Genomic DNA, 25,796 nt, shown 5'->3' on the forward strand with positions numbered 1-25,796 from the left:
AGGGACGAGGCCGATTCCGGCTCTGGTACTGCACCTGGACTATGCTTGCTGCTCGGCTCTCTGGCTCTTTCTTGTGCTCTAACTCTCGTCACTCTGGCTGGACCGCTACCGGCTCGCTCTCGATGTCTGGACAGCGTATTTATTATATTATCGCTCTTTCCTGGTACTGTTACAATATGCCGTTCGCTCAAATGTACAAATACAACATTGTTCGCTGTGTTAACGGAGTATGACACGTGAGCATTTGTTACAGAACTTTTAGTCTTCCTTTGGAACGTAGCGGTCCTTGTTGAGGAATACGACGCCGGCGTTGAGGTAGGTGGCATAGGACAGCCAGGCGCAGTACGGCAGGAGGAAGTACGTGGATCTTCCATCAGTGGGTCCATGAAGAACTTTCTGCACACATGAGTAGCATTAATTCCTGTCAGTCGCATATCTTCCGTCATTGACGTACCGTCATCCAGATAGTAGTGGCCGTAAGCAGAGTTGAGTCCAGGAGAGCCAAAGTCGTATGCTTCTTAGCGAAAAAGAGCGGTGTCCAGAGACAGTTCAGCGCCAATTGACCATAGTAGAGCGCAATGCCGACGGACGCGTCGTGCCTGTGGCCGTCAGACTAAGTGGGTATATGCGCGGGAGTTTACCATGAAACGTACAACTTCTCAGAAGTGAACGATGAGTCATACGCCTCGGCCGCGAGATGGGAGGCGTAACCCATGGCTAGTGATAGGGTTAGTCGCACATATAACCACGAAGTTGGTCATGCTCACCCAGGTAGAGACCACCCCAGGCGAAGGGGAAGACGCGGTCATAGATTCTGCCCGGAGGGAAGCGAAGACTCTTTGACAAGTATTAGTTATACTAGAGTATTCTGGCACTCGTCGGAGAAACATACATTGTACCATTTGCCCCTAGCAGCTTTCTCAGAGTAGGATCCACTGTACATGCCCACCACGAGCGGCAAGCCGACCGCGGTGAATACATTGCGCGGTACCGCGAGCAACGGCGAGGAGTGGTCGAGAATGAACATCGTTGATGGTCTTGTGTGTCGAGGATAAAGTGACGTGGATACCGAATTTTGAACGAGGAGAGTATAAGTACGCCGCCGTATTTCGTGATGTCATCGATCACCCCGTTTGGACCTCAGGCATTTGCCCTGCTAAATCGAGACGGAAAGGCGCGGCTTGGAGCTCTTGCAAATGGAAATACATGAATCATCGACGAGTAGTCTGCAGACCGTGTGTGAAGCCAGCTTTTCAGATAACCAGAGCGAATACAAGTACATTGACGAGACGAAGGGGTATTCACAAGTGGAGGCCACCATCCTCGTCCATTTGTGCATCTTGTGAAATGAGCGCAGTAGCTGGAATTGTATGGCTCGTAGTTTCGGTAGGTTGTCTTGGCAACGAAGACGATTCAGGCTGTGTGACACGAGGCGTAGCCGTGGGGGTGTCTCCTGAAGGCGGGACGGCCGCGGCAGATTCCAAAGCGTAATGACCTTCCATTGGTATGCCCTTCTCGGCAAGGGCCATCCTTAGCATGCTAATTCTCTCTTCTTGCGATCCTCTAAAGAAACTCACTTATTACTACTACAACGTCATAATCGGACGCGAACGACTTACATTGTTACTTCGTTTTCCTCAATTGCTTTCGTGAGCTCAGAGTCGGGAGACTCCGAGACAATCTCTCGTAGCTGCTCCTGTGTATTTTGCAAGTGAGATAGCGAGTTCTGCAGGCGGGCGATCTCTAGCATCGTTCTTTCAGGTCCACAGGTTGAGGCGACGGTAGCATGATTAGAAACCTTCTGTAATCATAGAAACGTCCAACCCAGTAGCTTGTGGCAAAGTGAAAGGCTGAGGATAGCGAGGTTGATATTCCATATCGTTCATGCACGAAAGCGGCGTGTAGAGTCTAGGAGAAGATGAAAGGTGTATAGCGCAGTCTCGAGTTGCGCGTGTCTTCCGCCACACAAACAAGCGCCGGACGCGGGTCGTTGCGCGTTCGTGCGCCCAAGCAAAAAAGAAAGTGTGTGAATACATCGCGATTCGTAGCGTATTACGGGTAGTCTATGTCAACGCAAAAGCCAGCAGAAACGCACAAAGAGAGACCATGATAAAGCTAAGCTAAGCTACGGAGTGTCATCCGCCTCAGCTCCAACCAATCATACCAGCAGCTCAATGCGTTACAGGATCTAGTTGGCGCGGTAGAGCGAGCGCTTCGCAGCCTTGACGATGAGAGGGGTATCAGGGAAGGCAAGCGCCTCAAGGTTGTGCGCGTAGGGTGTCGGAACGTCAGCACCAGTGACACGCTCCACAGGCGCATCGAGGTAGTCGAAAGCCTCACTCTCAACAATCTGCGCGCAAATCTCGGAACCAACACCGAAGCCGGGGAAACCACCCTCGACTGTCACCAGTCTGCATTTAATGTTAGTGAATTGCATTCCTGGCATAAAACAGGAATAAAGCGGACATACCGGTTAGTCTTCTTGACGGACTTCTTGATGGTGTCGATGTCGAGAGGACGGATGGAGCGGAGGTTGACGACCTCGGCCTTAATACCTTCCTTAGCAAGCTCTTCAGCAGCCTCGAGTGAGTGGGTAACCATCTTGCTGTGCGCTACGATGGTAATGTCCGAGCCTTCACGCTCGATCTTTGCCTTGCCGATCTCGAGTAGGAAGTTGTCTGACATAGCCTCCTGAGACATGGGGAAGGTAACGCCGTACATCATTTCGTTCTCGAGGAAGACGACAGGGTTAGGGTCACGGATGGCAGCCTATGAGCAGATGAGTACATATGGCGGATCCCCGCGACGGCGTCAGTACGCACCTTGAGCAGACCCTTGCAGTCCTCGGCACTCCACGGGCTGATGACCTTTAGGCCTGGAACGCTGCCATACCATGCCGCGTAATCTTGCGAGTGTTGTGCGGCGACACCAGCAGCTGCACCGTTGGGTCCACGGAAGACGACTGGACATGGGACGTTTCCGCCGGACATGTAATAGGTCTTTCCCGCAGAGTTGACGATCTGGTCGATGGCTTGCATCGCAAAGTTCCATGTCATAAATTCACAACTGCCCAACGCGTCAATGAAAGTTAGCATCCAAACGCGAGAACCAACGCACATTGGTCGCAGACCAGCAAGGGCAGCACCAGTCGCAAGACCCGCGAAACCCATCTCAGTAATCGGTGTATCGACGACTCGCTTCTCTCCAAACTTGTCCAGAAGACCCTTGGTGACCTGGAATACAATTGTGCTTTAGCGGGTTGTTTATGACGCGACGGTCCTAAGTCGGTTATGTCAAAGAATGAGTTCTAGGCGCAGAAGACGATGGTAGTGCTTCTGGGGAATGATAGCGGGTACTCTACAATGAAGGAAAGAGACACACCTTGTAGGCACCGTTGTACCGCGCGACTTCCTCGCCGAGGATGAAGACAGTCTCGTCCCGCAACATCTCTTCTTCCATGGCGGCATTCAGAGCTTCACGGACAGTCATCTATAGTCGCGTCAATACAGATTAGCACCAAATCCGTGCGAATCTCTCAGCAGATCCGACATACCGAGTGTTCACTTTGCTGGGTCGCGTATCCCCTCCGGCGAGTCGCAAAGGAGGATGGGACCGCACGAGTCCTTGCGGCAGCACGTGCCCTGAGAAGGGCTCCAAAGGCTGTCCTGGAGGCCATCTGGACTGTGTTTTTGTGAGAGGGGGATGAGAGTTTGGGGAGGGAGGTGAAGTGGTTTTGGGCTCGCGGGCGCGAAGCGTCTGCTCTCTCGGAGTCGTACGGGTCGTTCGATTGGGGAGCCGGCAAACGCCCATCCGTTGCGCCCATCCCCCGCCACGCCTTTCTCTCCGCAACTTCGCCAGTCCGCTCACGCTCGAGTCCGCGAACATATTTCACATGGCCAGAAAACCTGTCGTCGTCGTCACCGGTGCTTCAAAGTGCATATTGTCTCTCAGGCGGCGCTCCCAGAACCTGCAGAGCTGACGATCACTCCAGAGGACTTGGTCTTGCCGTCACGAAACTCCTGCTCGAGAAATTTGGAAGCATCGTAGTGGCGATTGCGAGGACGCGCACACCTGAACTACAGACTCTCTCGCTCGCTCACGGTAGTGCTCTCTTATTTGTCGAGCTCGACGTGTCAGTGGCAAGCCCGTATCGCTGCTGCAGAAGATGCACTATGGAGCTAAATCTCCGTTTAATCCAGTACGGATGCTGTTGGATTTGAAGGAGTAATTTCTACTGCGAAGAAGACCTTTGGCCACATCGACAGTCTAGTCCTCAACGCCGCGGTCTTCGAACCCACCGGCAAGATCACAAGCGAACAGCTGAGCGTCGAGGCATGGAAGCAGCACTTTGACGTTAACTTCTTCTCGCAAGTTAATGCACTGCGTACGGTCATTCCATGGATGCACATGAACGAAGGTGATATCAAAGCACGTGTCATCTTTGTGAGCTCAGGGTCAGCAACTGGCAACACGTACGGTTGGGCTCCTTACAACACCAGTAAGGCTGCTGTGAACAGCTTGTGTCGGTATGTCCCACGCCAATCGAGAATGCTTATGCTCCATCTGAATGTCCTATTAAGGACTCTGGCTCAGGAGGAGCCCGACATTGTCTCTGTTGCCCTTCGTCCTGGGAGGGTTGATACTGCAGTGCGTCCCGATTCATTCATCTCCAGCGATCGTTCACGGCTACCCTCTTTCCTTAGATGCAAGCCCAGATCCGTCAACTAGCAGGAACTGATATCATGCGAGCGGAAGACGTTTCGAAATACGTGTCCGACTATGACGAAGGCAGGCTCGTCGACCCTATGGAAAGTGGCCATGTCCTCGCATCCATGGCCGTTAACGCAGGCAGAGAGCTCTCCGGTAAATTCGTCAGCTGGGACTCTGAGGAAGCCCGCGACTTCTGGGATTCGAAGTGAACGCCATGGGCGCACATAATGATCGACAAGGGCGATGAACAAATTGTATGAATAGTAGGCGAGTGTCCTGCCTGGCACTGCCGCCGCATCCTGTACTACTACTACTTCAAGTCGTAACCAAAGATGTATTTGACTGCAATGTTGCCGGATTTGTGTGTCCGCTGCTGTCGTCGAACCGAATCTGGCAGACAGTGCACCCTTGAGGGCGATCGGCATGCCACAGGGGATACCATATGAAAGGAGGCATCCTGGGCAACGCCCCAACGACGACCATGGCCAGCCCCACGGAGCGCATCCCTATGAAAATCGACGTTCACCACCACATCTTCCTTCCCGAGCTCTCGAAGCGCAAGGCTGGCCAGAACGCTGTGGTAGGATGGAAGACGCCGGAGGAGAACGTGCCGTGGAATATTCAGAAGAGCTTGGAAGCGATGAACAAGCTTTGCGTCGCCGGCGCGATACTCAGCTATCCTGCTGGCATCCCGGAGAACCTTGTCGACAGCCCGTTTCGCGCGGCTCCAACGTGCAGCAAAGGCGGCCTGCGGGCTGTTGACGAAGAGACGCGAAATGAGAGGAACAGGGAAGTTGTTCGAGAGTTGAACACGCACGCAAAAGGACTCTGCGACGCCGCAGAATCGGAAGGACGCTTTGGATGGTTTGCATGTCTTCCAGACTTGCGGAACGTCGAAGGTGAGGCATCAACTCTGTTGTCGACTGCTGCGGAGGTACAACGCGCATATATTAGGTACCTTGCGAGAGATTGCGTACGCGTTAGACGTACTGCACGCAAACGGCGTCAGTCTTTCGACCTCCTACGGCCAAGGGCCTGAAGCTAGTGAGCCAGTTGGCACAATCCTCTACCAGGACGCGTGGTTGATAGCACGCAGTTTACATTGGTGACGATCTCTTCGATCCTGTTTGGGCTGAACTCGACCGGCGTGGCGCAGTCGTCTTCCTCCACGGCACGCAGACTCCATCTTCGACCCCTTATCCTCATGCATTTCTTGGACTTCCCATCACCGAGGTACCGAACGAAACGTTCAAGGCGGCATCTCATCTTGTCGTGACAGGCAAGAAACGACGATATCCCCACGTCAAGATAATTCTCGCGCACTGTGGCGGAAGCGCGCTGTTCCTAGCATCGCGGGTCGCCGCCCTGTCTGCACACATGGGCAGCGAACTCACGCCAGAGGCGTGTTTGGAAGACTTTGGAACGTTCTACGTGGAGACTGCGCTTTGTGGACATGGGACCACAATCCAGCTTGTGGAGAACATGTTGGGCCGGTCGAAGATCCTCTACGGCACCGATTTCCCTGGTGAGTGATGACATCTTGTCGTCTGCGAGTGGTTAACATCCTCGTCATCCAGCCGTGAGCGTTAATACGATTGAATGGTTCACAAAACACCTGGCAGCCCACTACGCAGGCGATGCCGCTGCGCTCGAGGAAGTAACTACGGGCGCAGCTTTAAGGTTGTTCCCTCGATTCCAGGACATGGCGAACAAAGGAATCGAGCAGAGCTCCCAGGGACAATGAGTCAAAGTCCAAAACTCTCTCACGGAGTGGATGTACAGGTGCCAGATTGGCATGGCATGGGGCGGTGGACATGTCAGGAGGACAGCACGGTAATTGATAACGGAGAATTCGCGCGGCTGCGGTTTCATAAAACGTGTAATTCCACGTAGGTACCATTGGCTAGAAGTGCTTGCGCTGTGCGAACGCGCGCTTGCGGACGTCGGTCTGATCGCGTCAAGGTAATCTCCACCAGAGGCGCGTCGCGTCTTGATCTTCGTCCGCGACCTCCAGCGTCGTGGGAGCTCTAACGACCACGGAGACCATTGTCTCTGCTTCACCTTGCCTGAGAACGGTACGAACAGAATCGTCCCAAGGACGAGCAGGCGCTGATAAATCGATGACTTGTGCAGGTTCCATCGATCCAAACTTGGAAAGCGAGAGTTCGAAGAAGCACTCAAGTACCCACGGCTGCCCCACCATCTGTCACTCTTTATATTCCCCCTTCCCTTTGTCTTCCGGTGAACCATCTCTTCTCTCCTTTCCCCCACCATCTCCAGCGTCGACAGAATCTCAACGATCCCTGAGATCTCCTCCCAATCTCCAAAGCTCTCATCACCTAACTCACCGCGCCAGCTATGGCCGGGCGCGGCCGAGGCAGAGGCCGCGGAGGCGGTGGTGGTGGAGGCGGTGGAGGCGGCGCGCGCGGGAGGGGCGGCGTGTCGTTAGTCGGCAGAGGCGGCAGCCCCGCGATATCTGCTACGAGCAGTACCGGCACGGCTGTCACCCCTGCTGGTCACATTCAGACCGTGGGCGTCCGCCGAAAAGCACCTGGCACCGCCGGTGTTGCCGTCAAGGTATACACGAATCACTTCCCCGTCGATATTCCCAGCGAAATTATATATCACTACGATGGTGTGTTTCCCTTCGCTCTCGAGGACCATAGGATAACTGAACATCTCAACCTCCCCCCTCTATCTCAATGATTCGTTTTGGTAGTTGGTGCGTTATCTAGCATAGGACATTGTCGGTTGTCGCTAACTCTCTATCGCAGTCTTGACGCCATCGGAGCAAACGCTCCCCATATCCAGGAATATGGAAATTATCCGCCGACTGCAGGAAGACACCGCACCAGAGATTTTTACGCCACGCTGCGCTTACGACGGGCGCAAAAACTTGTTCAGCGTTCGCGAGCTACCCTTCACTGAAGGCAGCGCGCAGGTGAGAGCCATGCGATGTGTGCCGGCGCCACAAACTCACTGCAAACTGTTATGTAGTTTGACGTCCAGATGGGGGCTCCACCGTCGCCTGGGACTCCTGCTCGTCGAGAGCAAAGGCCCTTTAAGGTCAAGCTCACGAAAGTGGCGCAGATCAATCCTGAGTATGTGCTGTCCAACATTCGTTGTATGGAAGCTGACATGGATATGCACGAATAGAGTGCTGAGGCGTTTTCTTCAAGGTCAACAATCGCACGACAACGAGGTGCTGACGGCTATCACGGTATGCTTACTTGGCTTCAGCGTCTCGCCCGCTCTCATCTGTACATAAAACAGGCTTTGAACGTCGTGATACGCATGGAGCCGACATCGAAGTATCCATTCAACGTTCGATCTTTCTTCACGGACCGGGAGAAAAAGGACATTGGCGGAGGTATTGTTCTCTGGCGGGGTTATTTCCAGTCAGTCCGCCCTGCGCCAGGTCGCATGCTCATCAATATCGACATCTCGACTGGCATGATGTACAAGCCCGGTTCGCTCATTGAGCTCTGTCTCGAGATCATTGGAAGAGTAGGTGGCAATCCGAACTCGCTAGCGCCTAGCAAAGGTCTCCACGAGCGAACACATCACCAGCTCAACCGGCAAGCCAGCGGCGTTAAGGTGATCACAACCACCGGTAGTGGGCGTGCCGGCACGACTCCCCGAACTGTGAAAAGACTGACGCGACATGGCGCGAGAGGGGAGGAGTTTGATCTTCGACTCGAGAATGGCGGCACTCGCAGGATAACCGTTGCCGACTATTTCCAGCAGACATGCAACAGACCGTTGCAATACCCTGACATACTATGTGCCGAGGTATGTTTAAATCACTTGATGTAGTTTCTATTTGACCGAAAGCCTGTTGTTCAGGTTGGGAATGGAGCCAAGATCCCTCTCGAGCTTTGTATGGTGCCGCCGGGGCAGATCATGCGCAAGCAAGTCCCACCGGAGAAGACCAAAGATGTTCTAAATTTTGCAACGAAAAAGCCGCAAGAGCGCCTCGCGAGCATTCGAAATGGCCTCGGAGTGTGTACCACAGTTTCATGGTTGTCTGGTAACTGACTAGATCGTTATGACAGGTTCTTGCATATGGTCAATCCGAGTATGTGCGGGTAAGTACATTCACTCTGGCTCTGATTGCCATCTAATCTCGGTTAACAGCAATTCGGGCTTCATGTACATGAGACGCAGGGTGCTCTGTCGGTCGACGCGCGTATTCTGAGGCCGCCAACTCTTCAGTATGGCACCGGCTCGAGGCAGAAGAATGTCGTACGTAGAAAAATTCGAAATCAGCGTTCGTGGCCTCATCCCATGCTAGATTCCGAGGGATGGCAAATGGAATATGGTCGACAAAAAGTTCTTCAAGCCTGGCAGCATTGAGCGGTGGGTCATCGTCGTGTACGAGCGCATTCAGCGTTTCGGGGAGAACCACGCGCGTGACATGGTAAATGGCCTACTTCAAGCCTGTAACGCTGTCGGTACGTGACTTGACCTTTCGTAAGATGTTTCATCCTAAAACCATCGGCAGGCATCACCGTCGCCGAGCGAGACCCTATCATCCGGTGGGAGAACGCCCAAGGCAATGTCAATACAGTAAGTCTTCTGTCTTATACTCAATGTGAAAGAGCAGGGACCTGATAAATCTATGAGTAGCAACTTCTCGACGTCGGAAAGGCATGCATCAGTAAGAACGGCAAGCCTCCTACGATTATCGTTGTCATTTTGCCCGAGGGCGCTACCGACTTGTATACCGCCGTGAAGCAGTAAGTTACCTGTCGGTTTGTTGCGGCGCAGCCCAGGTCTTACGTATTAATCTTTAGCTTCGGCGATGTTGCACGCGGTGTCGCTACGCAGTGCATGAAGAGCGGCAAATGCTGGAATGCGAAGCAGCAGTATTTCGCCAATGTCTGCTTGAAGTATGTTGTGCCGACCATATTCTGGTGGGACCTTTACCGATATGTTATATTCAGAATCAATGTCAAACTCGGAGGCATTAACACGATCCCAGAGCCGAGCTCTGTGTCCATTCTGACCGATCCGCACAATCCGACGATTGTGATGGGTGTATGTACCAGATTATCATATGTGATCGCATTGCTCATCCTTATGATCATGATAGGCGGACGTCATTCATCCCGCTGCGCACTCTGAAGGCCGTCCGTCCTTCACGGCGCTGGTCGCCAACGTCGACTCAGACACCGCTAAATACGTCGCTGACTGCCGTGTACAAGCATCTCGTCAAGAGATGATCGAGGACCTTGAAGAAATGACGAAGGTTTGTTTTGTCGAGTGTCGAGTGACATGTGTTGTATGGTACTGATGCCTGCTTTAGAAAATGCTCGAGAAATATCGAGGCTATCGCAAGCAAGTCGAGAAGAAGGCAAATGCTGACCCGAAGAGAATGATCTTCTTCCGAGGTACACTTTCTGCTTTGACTTATCACAACTGCAAAACTCACACTACCGCTAGATGGCGTATCCGAGGGCCAGTTCAAGCAGGTTCTCGAGATCGGTAAGCTTACTGAGTTTGTGCGAACGCTGTGATATGTTTACAACATTTCCCACAGAGCTCCCGCGTATCAAGAGTGAGTAGCGCTGCGGGCCCTACAAGACGATTACTGATAATACTCGATCACGTTAGAGGCATGCGAAAGCCTTGGGATCCGTCCCGCAATCACCGTCATTGTTGTCGGGAAGCGCCACCACGTCCGCTTTTTCCCTGCCGATGGGGCGGGAGACCAGAGCGGGAATTGCCCAGCTGGCACGGTGATCGACCGCGATATCGTGCACCCCGTCGAGCTTGATTTCTACCTGCAGTCCCACGGCGGATTATTGGGCACATCGCGCCCCGCACACTACAACGTCCTCTATGACGACAGCAATTTCTCGTGAGTTATCCTTTAGTGTGTTCAATCTTCCTTCTCACTCCATGTCGCAGGCCCGACGCGCTGCAGGCTCTCTGCTTCGCCTTATGCCACGTCTATGCTCGTAGCACCCGATCCGTTTCCATTCCCGCTCCTGTATACTGTGAGTAGACTGGCTTCAGCGAAATATTGCCGAGAGACTAATCAGTATACCAGATGCCGACATCGTCTGCAGCCGCGCGAAGAATCATTACGACCCCTCAAGGAACATCGGTGACCTCTCTGAAACAAATTCGGCCACCGGGACAGATGCCGAAGCCCAGCTGAAGGTTTTCAAGGATAACTTTAAGCAACTGCATCCTCAGATGGGGTACAACATGTATTTCTCTTGATAGCTACAGTGTAGCTACGCATCAGCAACACACATCGTCCCCGGTCTTCTAGTTCTCACTGCATATGTCTGACTCGCGAAATTCCTTTTGTGTAGTAATTGATCATGTCCTGTGTATAGTGGCTTTACTTAGTTATATGAAAATGTATGTCCCTCAACCATGTGCGGCTTCCTGGATTGTCGCTCCAATATGAATTAATACCCTAGAACGTAACTTTCGTCGCAACGAAGCGCCGGCGGTCCTCAACACATCCGGGGCAAGTATAAGCGCCGGCGTCGCACTTATTCCCTAACCACAAGCAACCGCTACAGCGGAAATGTAGCTTGCGCTAGCTTAAGCTTTGAGCTAAGGCAAATGTAATCGATTGTATGCCGTAACGCGTACTTGCACAGCGGCCATGCCCGGGAGAATCCCAACCAGGGCCACGCAGGCCGGGAAGGTCGTATCTTGTACGTGTCTGTTTACTGCAGGTTGTTGCCCACGCCCCTTCTGCCTCATGCTGACCCCGGCAGTGAAGTTGCTATGCTTGGCTGTTCCCCTGAGGACAAGCGACATGGGGAAGGCACCATTTCCGGATGCTCAGAAGATCACCTCTTTGACAGGCATGTTTACCGCGAGGCAGCATGCAGAGCTACCTACGGCGCTTTGTCTCGCCCGTCCGCACCTGCTGCCGCACTCTGCCGCTAGCACGGAGCCGCGAACCTGGCTGTTTCTGAGCGTTCAAGACGTTCATGTCCGGGGTAACTCGCAGGTGTCGGGAGAACGGACAGGCCGTGTCCGTCCTCAAGGAAGGGCTGTATCGGGATTGGCACCGTGTCTCCGCTGATACAGACTTGCTTCGCAGGCCGGCCAGAAAATGTGGTAATACATACTGAGTTCTGCGCCCTGTTTGGCGCATGACTGGAAGCCGCTCTTCTCTCTGATCCCCTTCCTCCCAGGCCTATTGCCCAGACTCAGAGACACCGCCACTGATCAGCACTCGCTCGCAGTATCTCTGCTTTATCTCCTCCACGAGCCCGCCGTCCGCCCCTTCCGGAGAAGTATACATATAGGCAGGTCTCCGCCGGGCACTGCTGCCGCGCCACATCATCTCCTCTTTGCTCCAAACTCTTGTCAGCTCTGGATCCTGCTCTTCATCGCTATGCTGGACAACAACAGTACTTCGTCGCTCACGAGTCTTCAAGATGAACGGCCGGAGCGCAAAAGGCACCAGGGATGGCGAAAGCCCGTGCCCCAGTATGCTCCCGACCCGCCGAAGAAACCTTCGTTGCTGGCCAACGCGTCCGCTCTGCGCCGCATGGCACTACTCACGTCCGGAGACGAGAGACCCCCAGTAGGTAGATCCGCCTTCGTCGTCAATGCTTGAGCTCATCATATGGCGCAGCTCCCCACCAATTGGCGCGAGAATATTGAAATAGCCTTGGGCAAAGAGACACTGGACGTTGAACGTCCTGCTAGCCCCACTCCGGACTCCGTCTCAAGCATGGAGCGAGCCTCGAGTCATGGCGTCACCAAAACCAAACCAACCCTAGCTTCTTCGAAGTTGAGAGTGGAAAAGGCATTGCCTATGGTACGTCCCGATTGTGGGCCCGATCGCTCAGTCACTCATGTCTGTGATTAGGTACCAAGCCTTGAGGCAAATCGCCAGTCAGACTGCGGCTCAACGCTGGTAGAGTCGACCAGATCTATGAAGCTCGAGGCTTCAGAGCAGTCGTCGACGAAATCTATACAATCCAGCCGTACGCGATCCTCGTCATCGGTGTGTGATCTACGCATGTTACTATGTTGCATTACGTTTACGATCCCTTGCTGTGTCTAGATAAAAGACCGGTCCTCCGCCTCGCCACCACCACCATCTGCCACTCATGATACACGACGTGGTGAGGACGGCAATTCCAACGGTTTGTGCGGGCCCGCAGACGCACCGTACTGTATCGTATGTTTTCCATGTCTGTCTGTAGTTACGTACGCTGATCCATCGCCACGCCTAGGTGTACCCGCGCGGGTTGGGTACTAAGAACCTTGACACAACCAGGCGACATGTGGCCGTCTACCCTGTGTTTCCCGGGTCTAATGCTGACCTGTCGGTCTATGCTACTGTCGTCGATTCCCGTGAGGACATTCGATCGACGCGCAACCCACATTCAATCAGTATACCAAGTCTTCTGAAGCCTGGCGCTTCCTCCGTCCGCGGGTCCGACGAGAAATGCGGGCCATTGCATGCTTACCTCGAACGACGTCCCGACAGTCTTTGTCGACGTATTAAACACGCTTTCTGTGGTTGCCTCTGCTTGAATGCCACGACGCACAAGTACTAATTTAATTTATGTGTATGTTATTCATGCTCTTTTCGGGCCCGCTTGCATCGTCGTTTCCTCCCACTTCCAGTCTATACTGTATATCGCCGACAATGACATTGTATCTGTAGGGCATGTATTATGCACAACCATGTAACACGTTTTATGTTACCCACAATGCATCCACTTTTATCTTTTTGTTCAAACGGCGCGGATGCCATTGGAGAGCGCACTGCCTCGACTGGAGCGCCTAAGTGGCGAACGTCAGTGGCTCTAGCCTGGCAAACGCTTTACTGCTACCCACTTCCCCTCAACGGGCCGCTTCTCGACTCCTGCTTCGTCTGCTTTTCGTATAATGTGTCTACGCTGACGACGGAAACCTGCCACACCAGTTCTGCACTACTAAGGACAGCTACCCCGACGCGGTCCTTGGCCATCCTTCGCGCGCAGACACGCACAACCAAGTACTGATGGCTTCAACGCCTTCGAGAGGGCAAGGTCCGTCGAGACGTGAAATATTTGAGGCCAGCTTCACGGGAGCACAGGATCGCCCGTGGATCCCCCGCCTGCGCTCCGATCCATCCGCGTATCACCCCGTACCACACAACCTCTGCGAGTTCAGAGAACTCGAGGGCAAGGAGGCTCGCGAACGCCGCCTGCGGCGGCTGTGGAGCACACTGCCCAAGAATCGGGGGATCAACCATGACGAGTCGGAGGACGAGGCTATCGCTCGGCAATATGCAGTAGAGGACGACCGCTCGCTCACGCCGGACAGCGCGAAGCGGCTGCAAGAAATGTATCATGACGAATTCTTCCATCGCCTCAGAGGGGAAAGTTTCTTGCATAGAACTATAGGGTGGAAGGAATTCCTGAAGTATGCAGATGCAAAGGAAGCTGGTGCGTAGCCCTCACTTTCGTCGTATAAACGCAGATAACAAACCGAATGCTATCTCGATAACTCTCCTGTCGACACGTCGACTAGAGCTATGGCGTATCTTCCATAATGACTTGGACCTGGATGGCAATGGTCGTTTAGATGTCGATGAGCTCGCGTCCGCATTGCAGAAAGCCGGTATGTTTATCTTCAGTACCTCGTGCGGCAGGACACTGCAACGGACGTCATTGTAATCCAGGAATAACACTCGAACCTACCACCCTTACGGAGTTTATGACGACATTGTGTTCGTCCCCCCATTCACACGCGATCAGCTTTCAAGAATTCCGCGATTTCCTGCTGTTAATGCCTAGGAAGGCTTCTACGGCAGAAATCTTTCGGTACTACAAGGTTAAGAAGTTCATGGGGGATGACGGTAGAGGGGCTGCGCGTGTCAACATGGAAGGTACTAAATCCGGCCTCCGTCCGCTGCCGTGTATAACTCTTTTACCTTCTTACCCTGTAGGTGATGTCACACTGAGTGCAGAAGACATGTCTACCGGGTCGAAACGGCATCAATCATTATCAAGCAGACAAACTGAAGCACCTCCTACACCCGTTGATTTCGAGGCGGACGACCTGGAAGAAGATCCCACGGTCGATGAGGACGAGTTCTATCACGAGGAAGAAGACGATGAGCACCATTACTGGTTGCACATCCCCACAGCGGCCAAATTTCTACTTGCAGGTGGTGTTGCAGGCGCCGGTAAGCGCATTTGAACTCCAGTTCTCCGACATATTGCTGAGGATAAGCTGCGCAGTATCGCGAACGTGTACAGCGCCCTTTGATCGACTAAAGATATTCCTGATCACTCGACCACTAGATCTGGGGGGCGCCTCGTTGAGTCCGCAAGCACCTGTCCGTGGCTTGCAGGCGATAGGAGGTGCCGTCAGACGAATATACGCGGAGGGCGGCGTACGGGGATTTTGGACCGGCAACGGACTCTCCGTAGTGAAGATCTTGCCAGAGTCGGCCATAAAGTTCTTCGCCTACGAATCATCTGTTAGTCCTTTGGTCTTACGGTTCTTGCCAAATCCTAGAGCGTTCACGTTACTCTGTGTTCCTGCTGCTGCAATCCTGCGGATTGCAAATTTAGAAACGGCTGTTTGCCAAGTATGTTGACAAGGTGGACGATTCACGCAATATTAGTGGAGTCAGCAGGTTCCTTTCTGGAGGCATTGGGGGTCTCTCTAGTCAACTGAGTACGTAACTACGTCGTCAAGATTCTCAGATAGTTAACAAGATGGCACCACAGGTATATATCCGATCGAGACAATGAAGGTGAGCTGATCATAATGCTCCACCACACAGACACTTATGCTGCATCAAGACCCAATTAATGAGCAACACCGGAGAGAGGCGTATTTTAAGAGAAGCTGCGAAACAGCTGTATCAGCTTGGCGGTGTACGCGCGTTCTACAGAGGCCTGACTGTAAGTACGCACCTAACTGAGAAAATATACAGCGTGCTAAGGTGCAGATAGATCGGCCTCGTTGGTGTCTTCCCGTGAGTCAGTCCGATTTTGCTCGGAACTGACAGTGATCATCTCCACCCCAGATACTCTGCCATTGACATGAGTACCTTTGAGGCTTTGAAACTCGCCTATCTGCGATCGACGGGCAAGGAAGAGCCGGGCGTTCTCGTTCTGCTGATGTGCGGCAGCGTATCAGGCAGCATCGGCGCCACGAGCGTGTATCCGCTTAATCTGGTCCGGACGCGTCTGCAAGCGTCTGGATCGCCGGGACATCCGCATAGATACACTGGCATTATGGACGTTGTGCAGCAAACGTATTCTCGGGACGGCTGGAGAGGGTTCTACCGTGGGCTTGTGCCTACACTTGCCAAGGTCAGTACCCGCGAAACGTCTTGCAGTCACCCTACTAATGTGCTTATGCAGGTGGTTCCTGCGGTCTCGATATCATATGTCGTGTATGAATCTAGCAAACGGAAGTGAGTGTATTGTCTTGCCATACTTTGTACTAGGCTAAATTGCGCCATTAGGTTGGGTGTTTAGTTGCCACCCCTTCCTTATCCCCCAGTTACCCTTGTGCTCCGATCTTGTTGCCATTTCTCTGCTAGATGATATAGTCAAGCACCGTATTCATGCATACACAGACCTTAACTCCCGACATCTTACCTCAGAGTTTGTATTTATTATTGACAGCAGCTCCGTAGATCAGACTAATTGCGTTCGACGATCAGTATTCAAGCTGAGCAAAATTTTTACATTTATTGAGATACTGCTACAGATGAGTTACAACTTTCTTTTTCGCATCTATATTGGCTATTGCATAGAGCGAAGACGAATCCGGACAGCGTTTGCGTGAGCTCCGAGGCCTTCGCAGTCCGCGAGAGTCGCTACTACAGGTCCGACATTCTTGAGGCCATCGACAGTAATTTCTTGCGACGTGATATGCTTTTGGAACGACTGCGTGTTTACACCGCTGAATTGGCGCGCGTAGCCGTTCGTCGGGAGCGTGTGATTGGTACCCGAAGCGTAGTCACCGCAACTGCAAAAAAAAAATGACGTTAGCCGAAACTCGACAATAACGCAGGCAGGCTGACATACCTCTCAGGCGAGTAGGGACCAACAAACACGCTTCCCGCGTTTTGCACAAGCGAGACCGTGCTGGGCGCATCCTGGAGGTGCAAGATGAGGTGCTCGGGTGCATAATCATTCGAGAAGGCAAAGGCTTCCTGAACACTCGTCGTCTTTACGATAATGCTCTTCGGAATTGACTCGCGCATGATGTCGACACGAGGCAGGGCACGGGCCTGCGCATCAACCTCGGCCTCGATTTGCGAAATCGTGCTCTCGGGCAGGTTCACGCTGACGAGAACGACCTGCGAATCAACGCCGTGCTCGGCTTGGGAGAGCAGGTCGGAAGCAACGAAGGCAGGGTTGCATGTCTCATCAGCAATGACCTATTCAAAACTTGAGACTCAGCGTGCGACGTACGAGATCGCGGCGAGACACTTACGAGAACCTCGGACGGGCCAGCAGGCATGTCGATCGAGACAAGGGCATCAGTGTCGTTCTGCACGAGCATCTTCGCCGCAGTGACCCACTGGTTGCCAGGACCGAAGATCTTGTCGACTTTCGGCACAGTCTCCGTGCCGTATGCCAATGCGGCGACCGCCTGTGCACCCCCAGCCCTCAAGATCGCACTCGCACCGACGAGCTTCGCACAGTACATGACCTCCGGACTAATGCTTCCGTCAGCGCGCGGCGGTGTCGCAAGCACGATCTCCTTGCACCCTGCGACTTGCGCGGGGATACCGAGCATGAGAGCAGTCGACGGGAGAATGGCAGTGCCGCCCGGGACGTAGAGTCCCACGCGAGCGATGGGACGAGCGAAGCGACTGCAGACTACACCGGGCATCGTCTCGACCTTTAAGGTGGTCGAATCGGCCTGAGCGGCGTGGAATGCACGGACGTTGGCGTAGGCAACGTCGATAGCCTTACGAACTTCGGGATCGAGCTCCGGGTCCGATAGCTCGGGGAAGGGCGCACGAAGGATCGGTGTATCCTTCAGTACCGTGCATCTGTCGAACTGTGCGACAAGCTTCATAAGCGCAGTGTCACCACCCGTGCGAACTGCGTCAACGATAGGTCGGACCTGGGTGATCATTGCATCGGAGTTGAGCACAGGTCGTTTGAGGAGCTTAGCCCTCTCAGCGGGAGTACAATCGCTGAGGACATGTGTTCGCATACGAATGGGTGCATCCGGATTGGGCTTCGGCGCAGAGGCAGGAGCCGGCGCAGAGCTGTTGGCCTTGGAAGACGATGTTTCAGCACTGGCCCACTGGGGCTTGGCATTTCCAGGCCTGCGGGTGATTTTCTTCGCCTTCTGGTCGAGAGAACGCTCGATATCCGCGATAGAGACACCGGCAGCGGCGCATTTCGTGAGTGCGAAGTAGATAAGATCGGCTGCCTCGAAAGCGACATCTTCCTTCGTTTCAGCTCTACACAACTCGTCCGCCTCCTCCATGATCTTGGCGCGAAGAAGAGCGGAGTCATTGAACAGTCTTTTTGTGTACGAGCCTTCCGGTGCTGAGGCAAGGCGAGACTGCAGGGTGCGCTCGAGCAGGGGGAGGCCCTTCTGGTGACCGAAACACGAAGCGCGATTTAGGTGGCAGAATCCGACTCCGTGCTGCACGACGTCAAACTCAATAGAGTCGAGGTCACAGTCGACCTTGATAGAGCGAATGTCCTGGATTGCGCCGGAGGTCTCGCCTTTCCTCCAAAGGCCGTGCTTGCGAGACTGGTATACTCCGTTGCCGGTAAGGATGCTTTCCCTGACAGAAGCTACCGAGGAATAGACTAGACCGAGCGAACGGCCGTCTTCTGTGACCACGGTCGGGTACAGGCCATCGGGGCGGTCTGAAACCAGGGGAGCAGTGAAAGCATCGGCGATGTTGATCTGGCCGACAGTCCCCTCCGAAAGGGTGAGCTGTGAGGAAGGGATGACCGGGATGGCACCGGCCTGCCTGAGCTCGCGGACCTTCGCAGGCGAAAGCGGTGCGCCAGAGTCGACGGGAAAGACATGGATGTCCTGGCCCTTGAAAAATCGCGATATCGAGGCAATGAAGTCCGTATCCAGAGCTGGGGTCTTGATTAGCACTCCCGAGACTCCATCGCGCACCGTCTCGGAGACTGCGCTGACATTGTTCACGTCGAGCAGGAGTAAAACTCTGCTGGCAGGGAGAACTCCCACAACCTCCTTCGCCCATGCCAGTGGCACGATGACTTTTTCTGCACCTTGATCGAGTGTCTGAATGATTTCATCGAGGTTGAGCGAGGTGTTATGATCAAGTAGGATGTAGCGGGATACATCTCCAGAAACATGATAAGAGCCGAGGACGGGTGTGATGACAGGGCCAATCCTTTGCAGGACGGCTAGAAAGGCCTCATCGACCTGGCCATCGAGGAGGGGCAAAAAAACCGACATCGCGATGGCGATGAGACAGTGGATGTGGTGATGAAGTACGAGCCATGATCGAAAGCAGAAACTTCGCGGTAAAATGTCTCGCCCATTAACATTCGCCGGAGACACACGCTTCGAACCTTCAGTTATAAATTAAGCGAAGTATGACTATCAAGAACGGAATCCACAGTGGGTATCGTACTAAATCAACTATATACTACACCTATCATCAATGATAATGATTATCAAGGCCTTTAGTGGATATATGGACGTCGCCCACAGAATCAGTTTGCACATATGATGAGCACGGTCTATGTCGCGAGTTCCAAACGAATGCAAGTCACGGTGAAGTCAGATTAGAGTCTGGTTCACGCAGCCAGCGAATGATGGCAGCATGCCCTGCACCGCCCGAAAGGAGTGCCTGGCCATGTATTCCTTCTGGATCGTACCACAGGCCCTTGCGGATGCCATGCGAGGTCAGGTAACGCTTGACACGCTGCAAAGCTTATCAGATAAATTATACAACAACGGGGCAACAGCCTACCGAAGCATCTACGATCGCATCTCTACCTCCGATGAAGAACATGGTCTTGGAGGGGTCCCTCGCATTCGGAATCTGCTCGTACCACAAGGCGTTGGCGTTCCAGTCAAAGTGCCGTTGCAAGAAATTTGCGACACCAAGCTCCATTCCGACGAAGTACTTCATGAGCAGCTCAAGTCCCTAGCATGAGGTCTGTAATGAACGACATTCTTCCCTGCTTGAAAACGAGATCACTTACGTTAGTGGAACGCCGATAAATGAAGTTGTAGCAGAGATCTCCTTCCCATGAGCAGAAGGTGACAGGGTCAACGAAACACGAGCGTGACACCAATTCGGGATACGACTTCAGTAGCCAGGCATGAATGAAGGATCCGCTGTATGACCGTGTGAGATTCGCGGAAAGCAACCCGCAGTCCAATATGAACATACTTGGAGTGACTGAAAACCGTGACGCTGTTCGTTTCTTCTGACACGGAGGCGGCCGAATCCTCACTTCTCCTCTGCACCCATCCGAGCTCTTCCAAAAGCTCCACAAGTAAGTCCGCGGTCTGATGTCTATTCATCGGCTTGAAGAAGTTCGGATGAAAGATTTCTTGGCTGACGTGTGGCTGCAAGAGAATGAGGACGGGGCGATCCTTAAGCGCGCGGAATAGGTTGGGTAGGAACATCTTGTACTGCGTCAAGCCAAGGCCGAGACCGTGCAAGAAGACTACGGGTCGCGGTCCCTTTTGCACAGACCATCCGTGGGGAACGCGCACAATGTAACTGCAGAGAACATGTCAACGGGAGAATTAGCGACATGAGGGCGGCAGACTTACTCCAGGCCTTTATAGGTAACCACCGCAGCGTTCCACTGGGCTTCATATCGTCGGCGGTGGTAATAGTTGCTGAGAGCGACACCAGCATACCACATGAACGGCCTCCAGGCCACAGAGACCGGATCAAGTGTCAGGAGATGGGGTCTCGCTTCTGGATTGGATCCTTCTGGGATGGGCGAACCTGCACGCTTTTCGATCATCTGGAGGACATCGAGCAGCACCTTCTGCTGTACGAACGGGAGTGCTTCAAAGGAAGTAAATGGAGCGTTGTATATCGACCAGTACAGCCAAGCGAACATTTCATCGCGGTGAATATGCGACCAAGGAACCTTGCCAAACCACGTTCGTAGGTAGTCACGAAAGTCAACTGCGCGCGAGTCATCGCGCTCGAGGGCGATCAGGTCTTCCTCCGGGCTCCCTGGGCGGCCGACGTCCTCCTCGTCGTAACCGTACTCAGGGAGGTCTGCCATACCGGACTGCAGCACTCGCTTAAAAGCCGCCTGCAGTTCACTGATGCTGCCCGCGCCGTTTGGGCCCGCTTCGGTAATGCATCTGGATAAATGATAGTGATAAACACTGAAGAAGACCTAGTGGGCGGAACAAATGAATTCAAGCACCAGCCTTAGGCCGATCAAAGCCTCACCTCTACGAGCCCGATCGCGAAGAGAATCTGACCCTTCCAGGTGAGCGACCAGACGTTGCCCGAGTACAGTGAGTAGACCACAAATGCCCAGGATAGAGGTACGGCGGACCAAACAGGTAATACCGCAATAATTAGGACGAAATAAAATGAGAGATCGCGACGACGGGGGAGGTGGGCCTTCTCGGAGAGGTCTTCGTATATCTTGGCCGCCTGTGAGCGATTTTCGATGGGATTTTCTGCAACCGTTTTCATGTCTATCCGTCTATGGCCGGGCCTGGTAAAAGACAGGACGAGCGGGATGAACCGCGCTCTATATGGCGGGGGAGGACCGCGGGAGGGGAGGAGTGTGGTCTGGTGTCAGCACGGCCTCAAACGGCGGGCGCGTGTTTTACGCTGTCTTACAGTCGGTTATACGCGATCACGCATTTTTCCCACGTGGCGGGCAGTATGACGCTTGCTCCTGGTTCTGCCGAGGCACTTATTTTTTGAGCGAGTCCTGGCCGCTGTCCTCTCCGAACTTCACCATCGTCGACCACATTCTCCGGCCCCTCTTGCTCACTATGCTCCGTAACGCCATTGCACAGGCCGCCAAGCCTGCCCTTCGTGCTGTATGTCCGCGTTACCCGCCCTCTCGAACTTGATCTCATCGTCAACTTCCAGAGGACTGCTACCACACTGTCCGCCGGTTTCCCCAAGGCCACCGCTGCCTCTGTGCGTGCAAGATGTGTACCAAAATAAATAGATTTACTAACATGTCTTTGGCTGTAGCTTCCTGCCAAGCAGTACGGCGGTGTCTACACTGTACGTATATTCAGCGTCGCGTAAGCAGCACTGGGGCTAAGACGCGTCGTCCCCTTCAGGTCACTTTGATTCCAGGCGACGGTATCGGTCAAGAGATCACCGACTCCGTCAAGGAGATTTTCGAACACGTCAACGCGCCCATTGAGTGGGAACAGTACAATGTCTCCGGCATGTCCTCCGACGGTGAACAGCTTTTCAAGCAGGCCTTGGAAAGCTTGAAGCGTAACCGTGTCGGCCTCAAGGGTACGCTTTAGACTCCCTCCGTTTGAAGTTTCACTGCATCTTATATGCATCTGATATCCACTAGGTATTCTCTTCACCCCCATCTCCCAAACTGGTCACGTCTCATGGAACGTCGCCATGCGCCAGCAGCTCGATATTTACGCGTCTGTCGTTCTTTGCAAGTCTCTCCCTGGTTTTCCCACTCGCCACAGCAACGTCGATTTTGCCATCATTCGTGAAAACACCGAGGGCGAGTACTCTGGCCTGGAGCACCAGAGCTATCCAGGTGTTGTCGAGTCCCTGAAGGTCTCGACACGCGCTAAGTCTGAGCGTATCTGCCGCTTCGCCTTCGACTTTGCCCTCAAGAACAACCGCAAGGTGAGCAAGGGTGAGAACTCGAAAATGGTCGAATAATTGACGTGTAAATCCCTTTCTTCAGAAAGTGACTTGCGTCCACAAGGCCAACATCATGAAGCTTGGTGACGGTCTCTTCTTGAACACCTTCCGTCGCATCGCGGAAGAGTATAAGTCTACTGGCATCCAATATAACGATATGATTGTTGACAACACGTATGAAACTCACATGCACGTATTCGTGCTCGCGCGCTCAAGATCTTGCCTTCTCTAGCTCCATGCAGCTTGTTGCTCGCCCAGGCCAGTTCGACGTCATGGTGATGCCCAACTTGTATGGTGCCATTGTCTCGAACATTGGTGCAGCTCTGGTCGGTGGCCCTGGTATCGTCCCTGGTTGCAATGTCGGCCGGGTAAGCACTGGTCTAAGATCCCCTGCTAGCTAGCGCTGAGCCTGTTGCTCCAGGAATACGCTCTCTTCGAGCCCGGATGCCGTCACGTCGCCAAGGACATCATGGGTACCAACAGGGCAAACCCCGCCGCTATGATCTTGTCGGCAACCATGATGCTAAGGCATCTGGGGTGAGTAATCTTTTTCTGGCTATCGTAGACGATTTACTCATCCCGCTTCTTCTAAAGTCTGGACCACCTTGCGAACAACATTGCCAGCGCAACCTTTGACGTCATCAATGGTGGCAAGGTTCGCACAGCCGACATGGGCGGTGAGTGCCTTCATATCTGCAATCTCCACATGCACCTGACATGCGTTTCGTTCAGGCTCGGCTAACACCTCTGAGTTCACCGACGCCGTCATCAAGAACCTGTCTTAGACAAAGGAAGTCCTTTGGATGACGTGAGCAGGCGAGAAGAAAATTGAACAGGCGTACCAGGACATCATACCTAGAGATATTCATGCTTGTATCTGTACAAGCTCGTCCTTCTAGATACACGCCGTGATTCTCGAAGCATAATATGTATCGCACACTTACAGCTCGCTATCTAATCAGGTATGCCTAGAATAGTCGCTATTTTCAATTGCATTGCTACTCAGCACTCAGCACCCGTCCTGTCTTTGGCTGCGGTGTCAGGGAATCCAGGTCGACGGACGCGAATACGTCGTCAGCATCTATAACTGCTTCGTACTCTTCTAACGTCATTCCTCGAGACTTCTTGGGTTGAGGCCCGTCAAGGGCATCGCCTTCTTTCAGCGTTCCTGTGCTGCCGTCATCGTTCTCGACCTTCACGATGTCTTCCATCTTGATTTTCTGGTCATGCTGCAGTATGGCCTCTTTTCGCCTTCGCTCAAGTATCTTTGAACACCGCACCTCGCCTCTGCCACCCCATCCGCGCACCTCGGGACGGAAGTCGGCATATAGGTAGTAGCCGCGCTTGTTAAGCTCCTCCGGTGGGAAGCTCTCCGCGAGGAGGCGAAGCGCACCGACAACGAACGCTGTAGTCTGCTGGAGTGCACGGGTGATGTATGAGAAGGCGGAGGCCGGTGCCACTGGTGACCCAGCGGAGAGTGCTCGCCAACTTGCGTTCGCCGTCCGGTACAAAGGTCTATGGAGGGGGATCGAACATCAGCAGGGGGAAAGAAGAAGGTACGCGTGGTACGCCGCGCCGCAGATACGATCTACAGTGGAAATCGGACGTACACTCTGGGATGTAAAAGTGGGTCATGGGTAGAGGGCGGAAGAATATGAAATGGGAAGTGCGAGCGCGATGGTGAGCCGACCGTGCATGAAAGCGACGTGCAACGGAGGGGACGAACCTCCGGCCCATGAGGTCCACGTACGGCTGTGAACTTCCTTTGCTCGCCTCGACACCTTTCTTCTTTGCCTCCTCGTAGAGACCGATCGATACACCCTTGGAAATGGCATTCATTTCCGTGTATACAGAAGCTAGAGTACAGCCGTGTCATTGAGGAGTTCACTTGGTGCAGTCGCCGCCACAGCCACTCCGAGGCTGTGCTACCACGGCAACACCGGACTGTGGTACATGAAAGCTTGACCAACCTATACTCAGCGCCTCTTCTCGCAGGAAGCCAAGCCGTTCTGCGACGACACAGGCCCATGCCATCATGATCGGCGCGCGGTTTATAACGACATACTTGGACCTGAGGATCTGTTGTAGAACATACGATACATTAGCCTTGCGCCGGACGTATGAGGGGCAATAGCAGCCGTGGAATGAGGACTGAGAGGGAAGGAGCACCTCTCTATGGCCAGTCCGAGGCATGCCATGCAGACAGGAATCCACGAGCTCCAAGAAAAAGCCACACATACCTCTTCATCAAGCACCTCGTTGAACACAAGGCTGCCGACGGCCTGCTCATCGAGCTCGTCCCTCGGTCGGTCAGGCAAGAACTCATTCCGGTCTTCATCTCGTTTACGCTTCCTTTTTGCACCGCCGGCGGGTGTCTCTCCGCCAGCCTTTGTCGTGTCCTGCAAAACAATACTTTAAGACCCGCACAGCATAATTCGTGTTTACGTATCGTTTAGGCGGCTTCCATACACTTACTGACATATCAGGCCGCGAGTTGTTTGAGCTGGAGCCTGCATCAGCCGGCGTGTCTCGGGCGGTAGCACCAACACGCTTGGGTGTCGCAGACGCAAGTTTGTACCCTGCCTTGCGGATGGCAGCAAGGGCGAGCTTGCGGTCATCCTTGTCCTCCAACCCTGCTGCCCTGAGCTTGAATTCCGTCAACTCGGCAAGGGAGGCAGGAGTGTTGTACTGTTTGTACCTGTTTATTAAGGATTTTAGCAAGGCTTGTCTCGCATAAGAGCTCACGCTAACACTTTGCCCGCAATAGCCATCGCTTTGGACGGTAGGACGTTGTTACTGGTTAATATCTTCAGGAAGTTCGGAAGCAGTATTTTTGCGTCGGATAAATCGCTCATGTTCAATATCTATCAGTGAAGTGAGTCTAAATTCTGGATGGAGACGAGCTCAAAACTGACTTGAAGACGTTCGTGTCTCTGACAAAGCTTTTAAACGTCGGTTCGAAGTCAGGAGAGAACGTCGCCGCTTCCCGTCGGCAATAGCGTCTATCATTTGATGCGCCCTTCCAAATCTGTTAATGATCCCGCTGCCGCCACGGCTCTGGCACCGACCTCATCCTCCGGCCCGCTCACGATTTCACAGCCCCCCGATAATGATCAACTATATCCTTTTGGTCTCGAGACAAGGTACAATACCTGCTTACTAAGCTCTTCTGGGCTGTGCAACTCACCCTCTCGCAGGCAAAGTGCGTCTTGCGAAGTGGTTCTTGACCATGCCGCAGAAGCAGAAGGCGAAGATCGTCAAGGATGTGACTCAG

At 53.5% G+C, this 25,796-nt stretch overlaps 10 protein-coding genes across 10 annotated transcripts; 6 read left to right on the plus strand and 4 right to left on the minus strand.

The window, feature by feature from the left end:
• Nucleotides 1-9: 9 nt before the first annotated feature.
• On the minus strand, nucleotides 10-1,590 carry PHACADRAFT_113582 (uncharacterized protein). The gene is made up of 5 exons (XM_007391724.1): nucleotides 893-1,590; nucleotides 768-837; nucleotides 654-717; nucleotides 455-599; nucleotides 10-396 (listed from the first exon to the last, which is right to left on the minus strand). The coding sequence occupies exons 1-5, from the start codon at nucleotides 1,025-1,027 to the stop codon at nucleotides 259-261; spliced, it is 552 nt and encodes a 183-aa protein (XP_007391786.1). The 5' UTR covers nucleotides 1,028-1,590; the 3' UTR covers nucleotides 10-258.
• Nucleotides 1,591-1,867: 277 nt separating this feature from the next.
• On the minus strand, nucleotides 1,868-3,690 carry PHACADRAFT_249505 (uncharacterized protein). Its single transcript, XM_007391725.1, has 6 exons — nucleotides 3,554-3,690; nucleotides 3,382-3,489; nucleotides 3,118-3,233; nucleotides 2,823-3,066; nucleotides 2,471-2,769; nucleotides 1,868-2,411 (listed from the first exon to the last, which is right to left on the minus strand). Exons 1-6 carry the CDS (start codon nucleotides 3,674-3,676, stop codon nucleotides 2,189-2,191), a joined length of 1,113 nt encoding a protein of 370 aa, XP_007391787.1. The 5' UTR covers nucleotides 3,677-3,690; the 3' UTR covers nucleotides 1,868-2,188.
• A 119-nt stretch (nucleotides 3,691-3,809) lies between these two features.
• Nucleotides 3,810-5,053, plus strand: PHACADRAFT_205397 (uncharacterized protein). Its single transcript, XM_007391726.1, has 5 exons — nucleotides 3,810-3,933; nucleotides 3,992-4,132; nucleotides 4,200-4,526; nucleotides 4,581-4,647; nucleotides 4,704-5,053. The coding sequence occupies exons 1-5, from the start codon at nucleotides 3,893-3,895 to the stop codon at nucleotides 4,917-4,919; spliced, it is 792 nt and encodes a 263-aa protein (XP_007391788.1). The 5' UTR covers nucleotides 3,810-3,892; the 3' UTR covers nucleotides 4,920-5,053.
• Nucleotides 5,054-5,191: 138 nt separating this feature from the next.
• PHACADRAFT_25322 (uncharacterized protein) lies at nucleotides 5,192-6,454 on the plus strand (the record flags this gene model as incomplete). The annotated part of the gene is made up of 4 exons (XM_007391246.1): nucleotides 5,192-5,609; nucleotides 5,665-5,754; nucleotides 5,807-6,235; nucleotides 6,288-6,454. The coding sequence occupies 4 exons, from the start codon at nucleotides 5,192-5,194 to the stop codon at nucleotides 6,452-6,454; spliced, it is 1,104 nt and encodes a 367-aa protein (XP_007391308.1).
• Nucleotides 6,455-6,969: 515 nt separating this feature from the next.
• Nucleotides 6,970-11,136, plus strand: PHACADRAFT_249508 (uncharacterized protein). The gene is made up of 19 exons (XM_007391727.1): nucleotides 6,970-7,345; nucleotides 7,482-7,651; nucleotides 7,708-7,811; nucleotides 7,867-7,930; nucleotides 7,984-8,502; nucleotides 8,557-8,712; nucleotides 8,766-8,798; nucleotides 8,848-8,955; nucleotides 9,005-9,164; nucleotides 9,215-9,279; nucleotides 9,340-9,449; nucleotides 9,507-9,602; nucleotides 9,657-9,750; nucleotides 9,806-9,961; nucleotides 10,019-10,103; nucleotides 10,156-10,270; nucleotides 10,327-10,573; nucleotides 10,624-10,712; nucleotides 10,766-11,136. The coding sequence occupies exons 1-16, from the start codon at nucleotides 7,069-7,071 to the stop codon at nucleotides 10,227-10,229; spliced, it is 2,271 nt and encodes a 756-aa protein (XP_007391789.1). The 5' UTR covers nucleotides 6,970-7,068; the 3' UTR covers nucleotides 10,230-10,270; nucleotides 10,327-10,573; nucleotides 10,624-10,712; nucleotides 10,766-11,136.
• A 207-nt stretch (nucleotides 11,137-11,343) lies between these two features.
• Nucleotides 11,344-12,274, plus strand: PHACADRAFT_169702 (uncharacterized protein). Its single transcript, XM_007391728.1, has 2 exons — nucleotides 11,344-11,390; nucleotides 11,459-12,274. Exon 2 carries the CDS (start codon nucleotides 11,495-11,497, stop codon nucleotides 11,765-11,767), a length of 273 nt encoding a protein of 90 aa, XP_007391790.1. The 5' UTR covers nucleotides 11,344-11,390; nucleotides 11,459-11,494; the 3' UTR covers nucleotides 11,768-12,274.
• Nucleotides 12,275-13,708: 1,434 nt separating this feature from the next.
• On the plus strand, nucleotides 13,709-16,127 carry PHACADRAFT_85734 (uncharacterized protein; the record flags this gene model as incomplete). The annotated part of the gene is made up of 11 exons (XM_007391729.1): nucleotides 13,709-14,135; nucleotides 14,221-14,310; nucleotides 14,372-14,578; nucleotides 14,639-14,878; nucleotides 14,934-15,175; nucleotides 15,270-15,375; nucleotides 15,429-15,454; nucleotides 15,504-15,605; nucleotides 15,657-15,679; nucleotides 15,731-16,019; nucleotides 16,071-16,127. 11 exons carry the CDS (start codon nucleotides 13,709-13,711, stop codon nucleotides 16,125-16,127), a joined length of 1,809 nt encoding a protein of 602 aa, XP_007391791.1.
• Nucleotides 16,128-16,164: 37 nt separating this feature from the next.
• PHACADRAFT_113598 (uncharacterized protein) lies at nucleotides 16,165-19,153 on the minus strand. The gene is made up of 3 exons (XM_007391730.1): nucleotides 17,155-19,153; nucleotides 16,743-17,098; nucleotides 16,165-16,683 (listed from the first exon to the last, which is right to left on the minus strand). The coding sequence occupies exons 1-3, from the start codon at nucleotides 19,123-19,125 to the stop codon at nucleotides 16,458-16,460; spliced, it is 2,553 nt and encodes an 850-aa protein (XP_007391792.1). The 5' UTR covers nucleotides 19,126-19,153; the 3' UTR covers nucleotides 16,165-16,457.
• A 51-nt stretch (nucleotides 19,154-19,204) lies between these two features.
• PHACADRAFT_249515 (uncharacterized protein) lies at nucleotides 19,205-21,355 on the minus strand (the record flags this gene model as incomplete). The annotated part of the gene is made up of 6 exons (XM_007391731.1): nucleotides 19,205-19,597; nucleotides 19,646-19,822; nucleotides 19,881-20,016; nucleotides 20,072-20,407; nucleotides 20,461-21,047; nucleotides 21,104-21,355. The coding sequence occupies 6 exons, from the start codon at nucleotides 21,353-21,355 to the stop codon at nucleotides 19,442-19,444; spliced, it is 1,644 nt and encodes a 547-aa protein (XP_007391793.1). The 3' UTR covers nucleotides 19,205-19,441.
• Nucleotides 21,356-21,585: 230 nt separating this feature from the next.
• On the plus strand, nucleotides 21,586-24,055 carry PHACADRAFT_113604 (uncharacterized protein). The gene is made up of 10 exons (XM_007391732.1): nucleotides 21,586-21,711; nucleotides 21,764-21,814; nucleotides 21,872-21,904; nucleotides 21,964-22,147; nucleotides 22,212-22,504; nucleotides 22,566-22,696; nucleotides 22,755-22,890; nucleotides 22,944-23,059; nucleotides 23,117-23,199; nucleotides 23,255-24,055. Exons 1-10 carry the CDS (start codon nucleotides 21,664-21,666, stop codon nucleotides 23,305-23,307), a joined length of 1,128 nt encoding a protein of 375 aa, XP_007391794.1. The 5' UTR covers nucleotides 21,586-21,663; the 3' UTR covers nucleotides 23,308-24,055.
• The last annotated feature ends 1,741 nt before the right edge of the window (nucleotides 24,056-25,796 follow it).

Source organism: Phanerochaete carnosa (assembly GCF_000300595.1).
Source record: "Phanerochaete carnosa HHB-10118-sp unplaced genomic scaffold PHACAscaffold_2, whole genome shotgun sequence".
NCBI classification, from domain to species: Eukaryota; Fungi; Basidiomycota; class Agaricomycetes; order Polyporales; family Phanerochaetaceae; genus Phanerochaete; species Phanerochaete carnosa.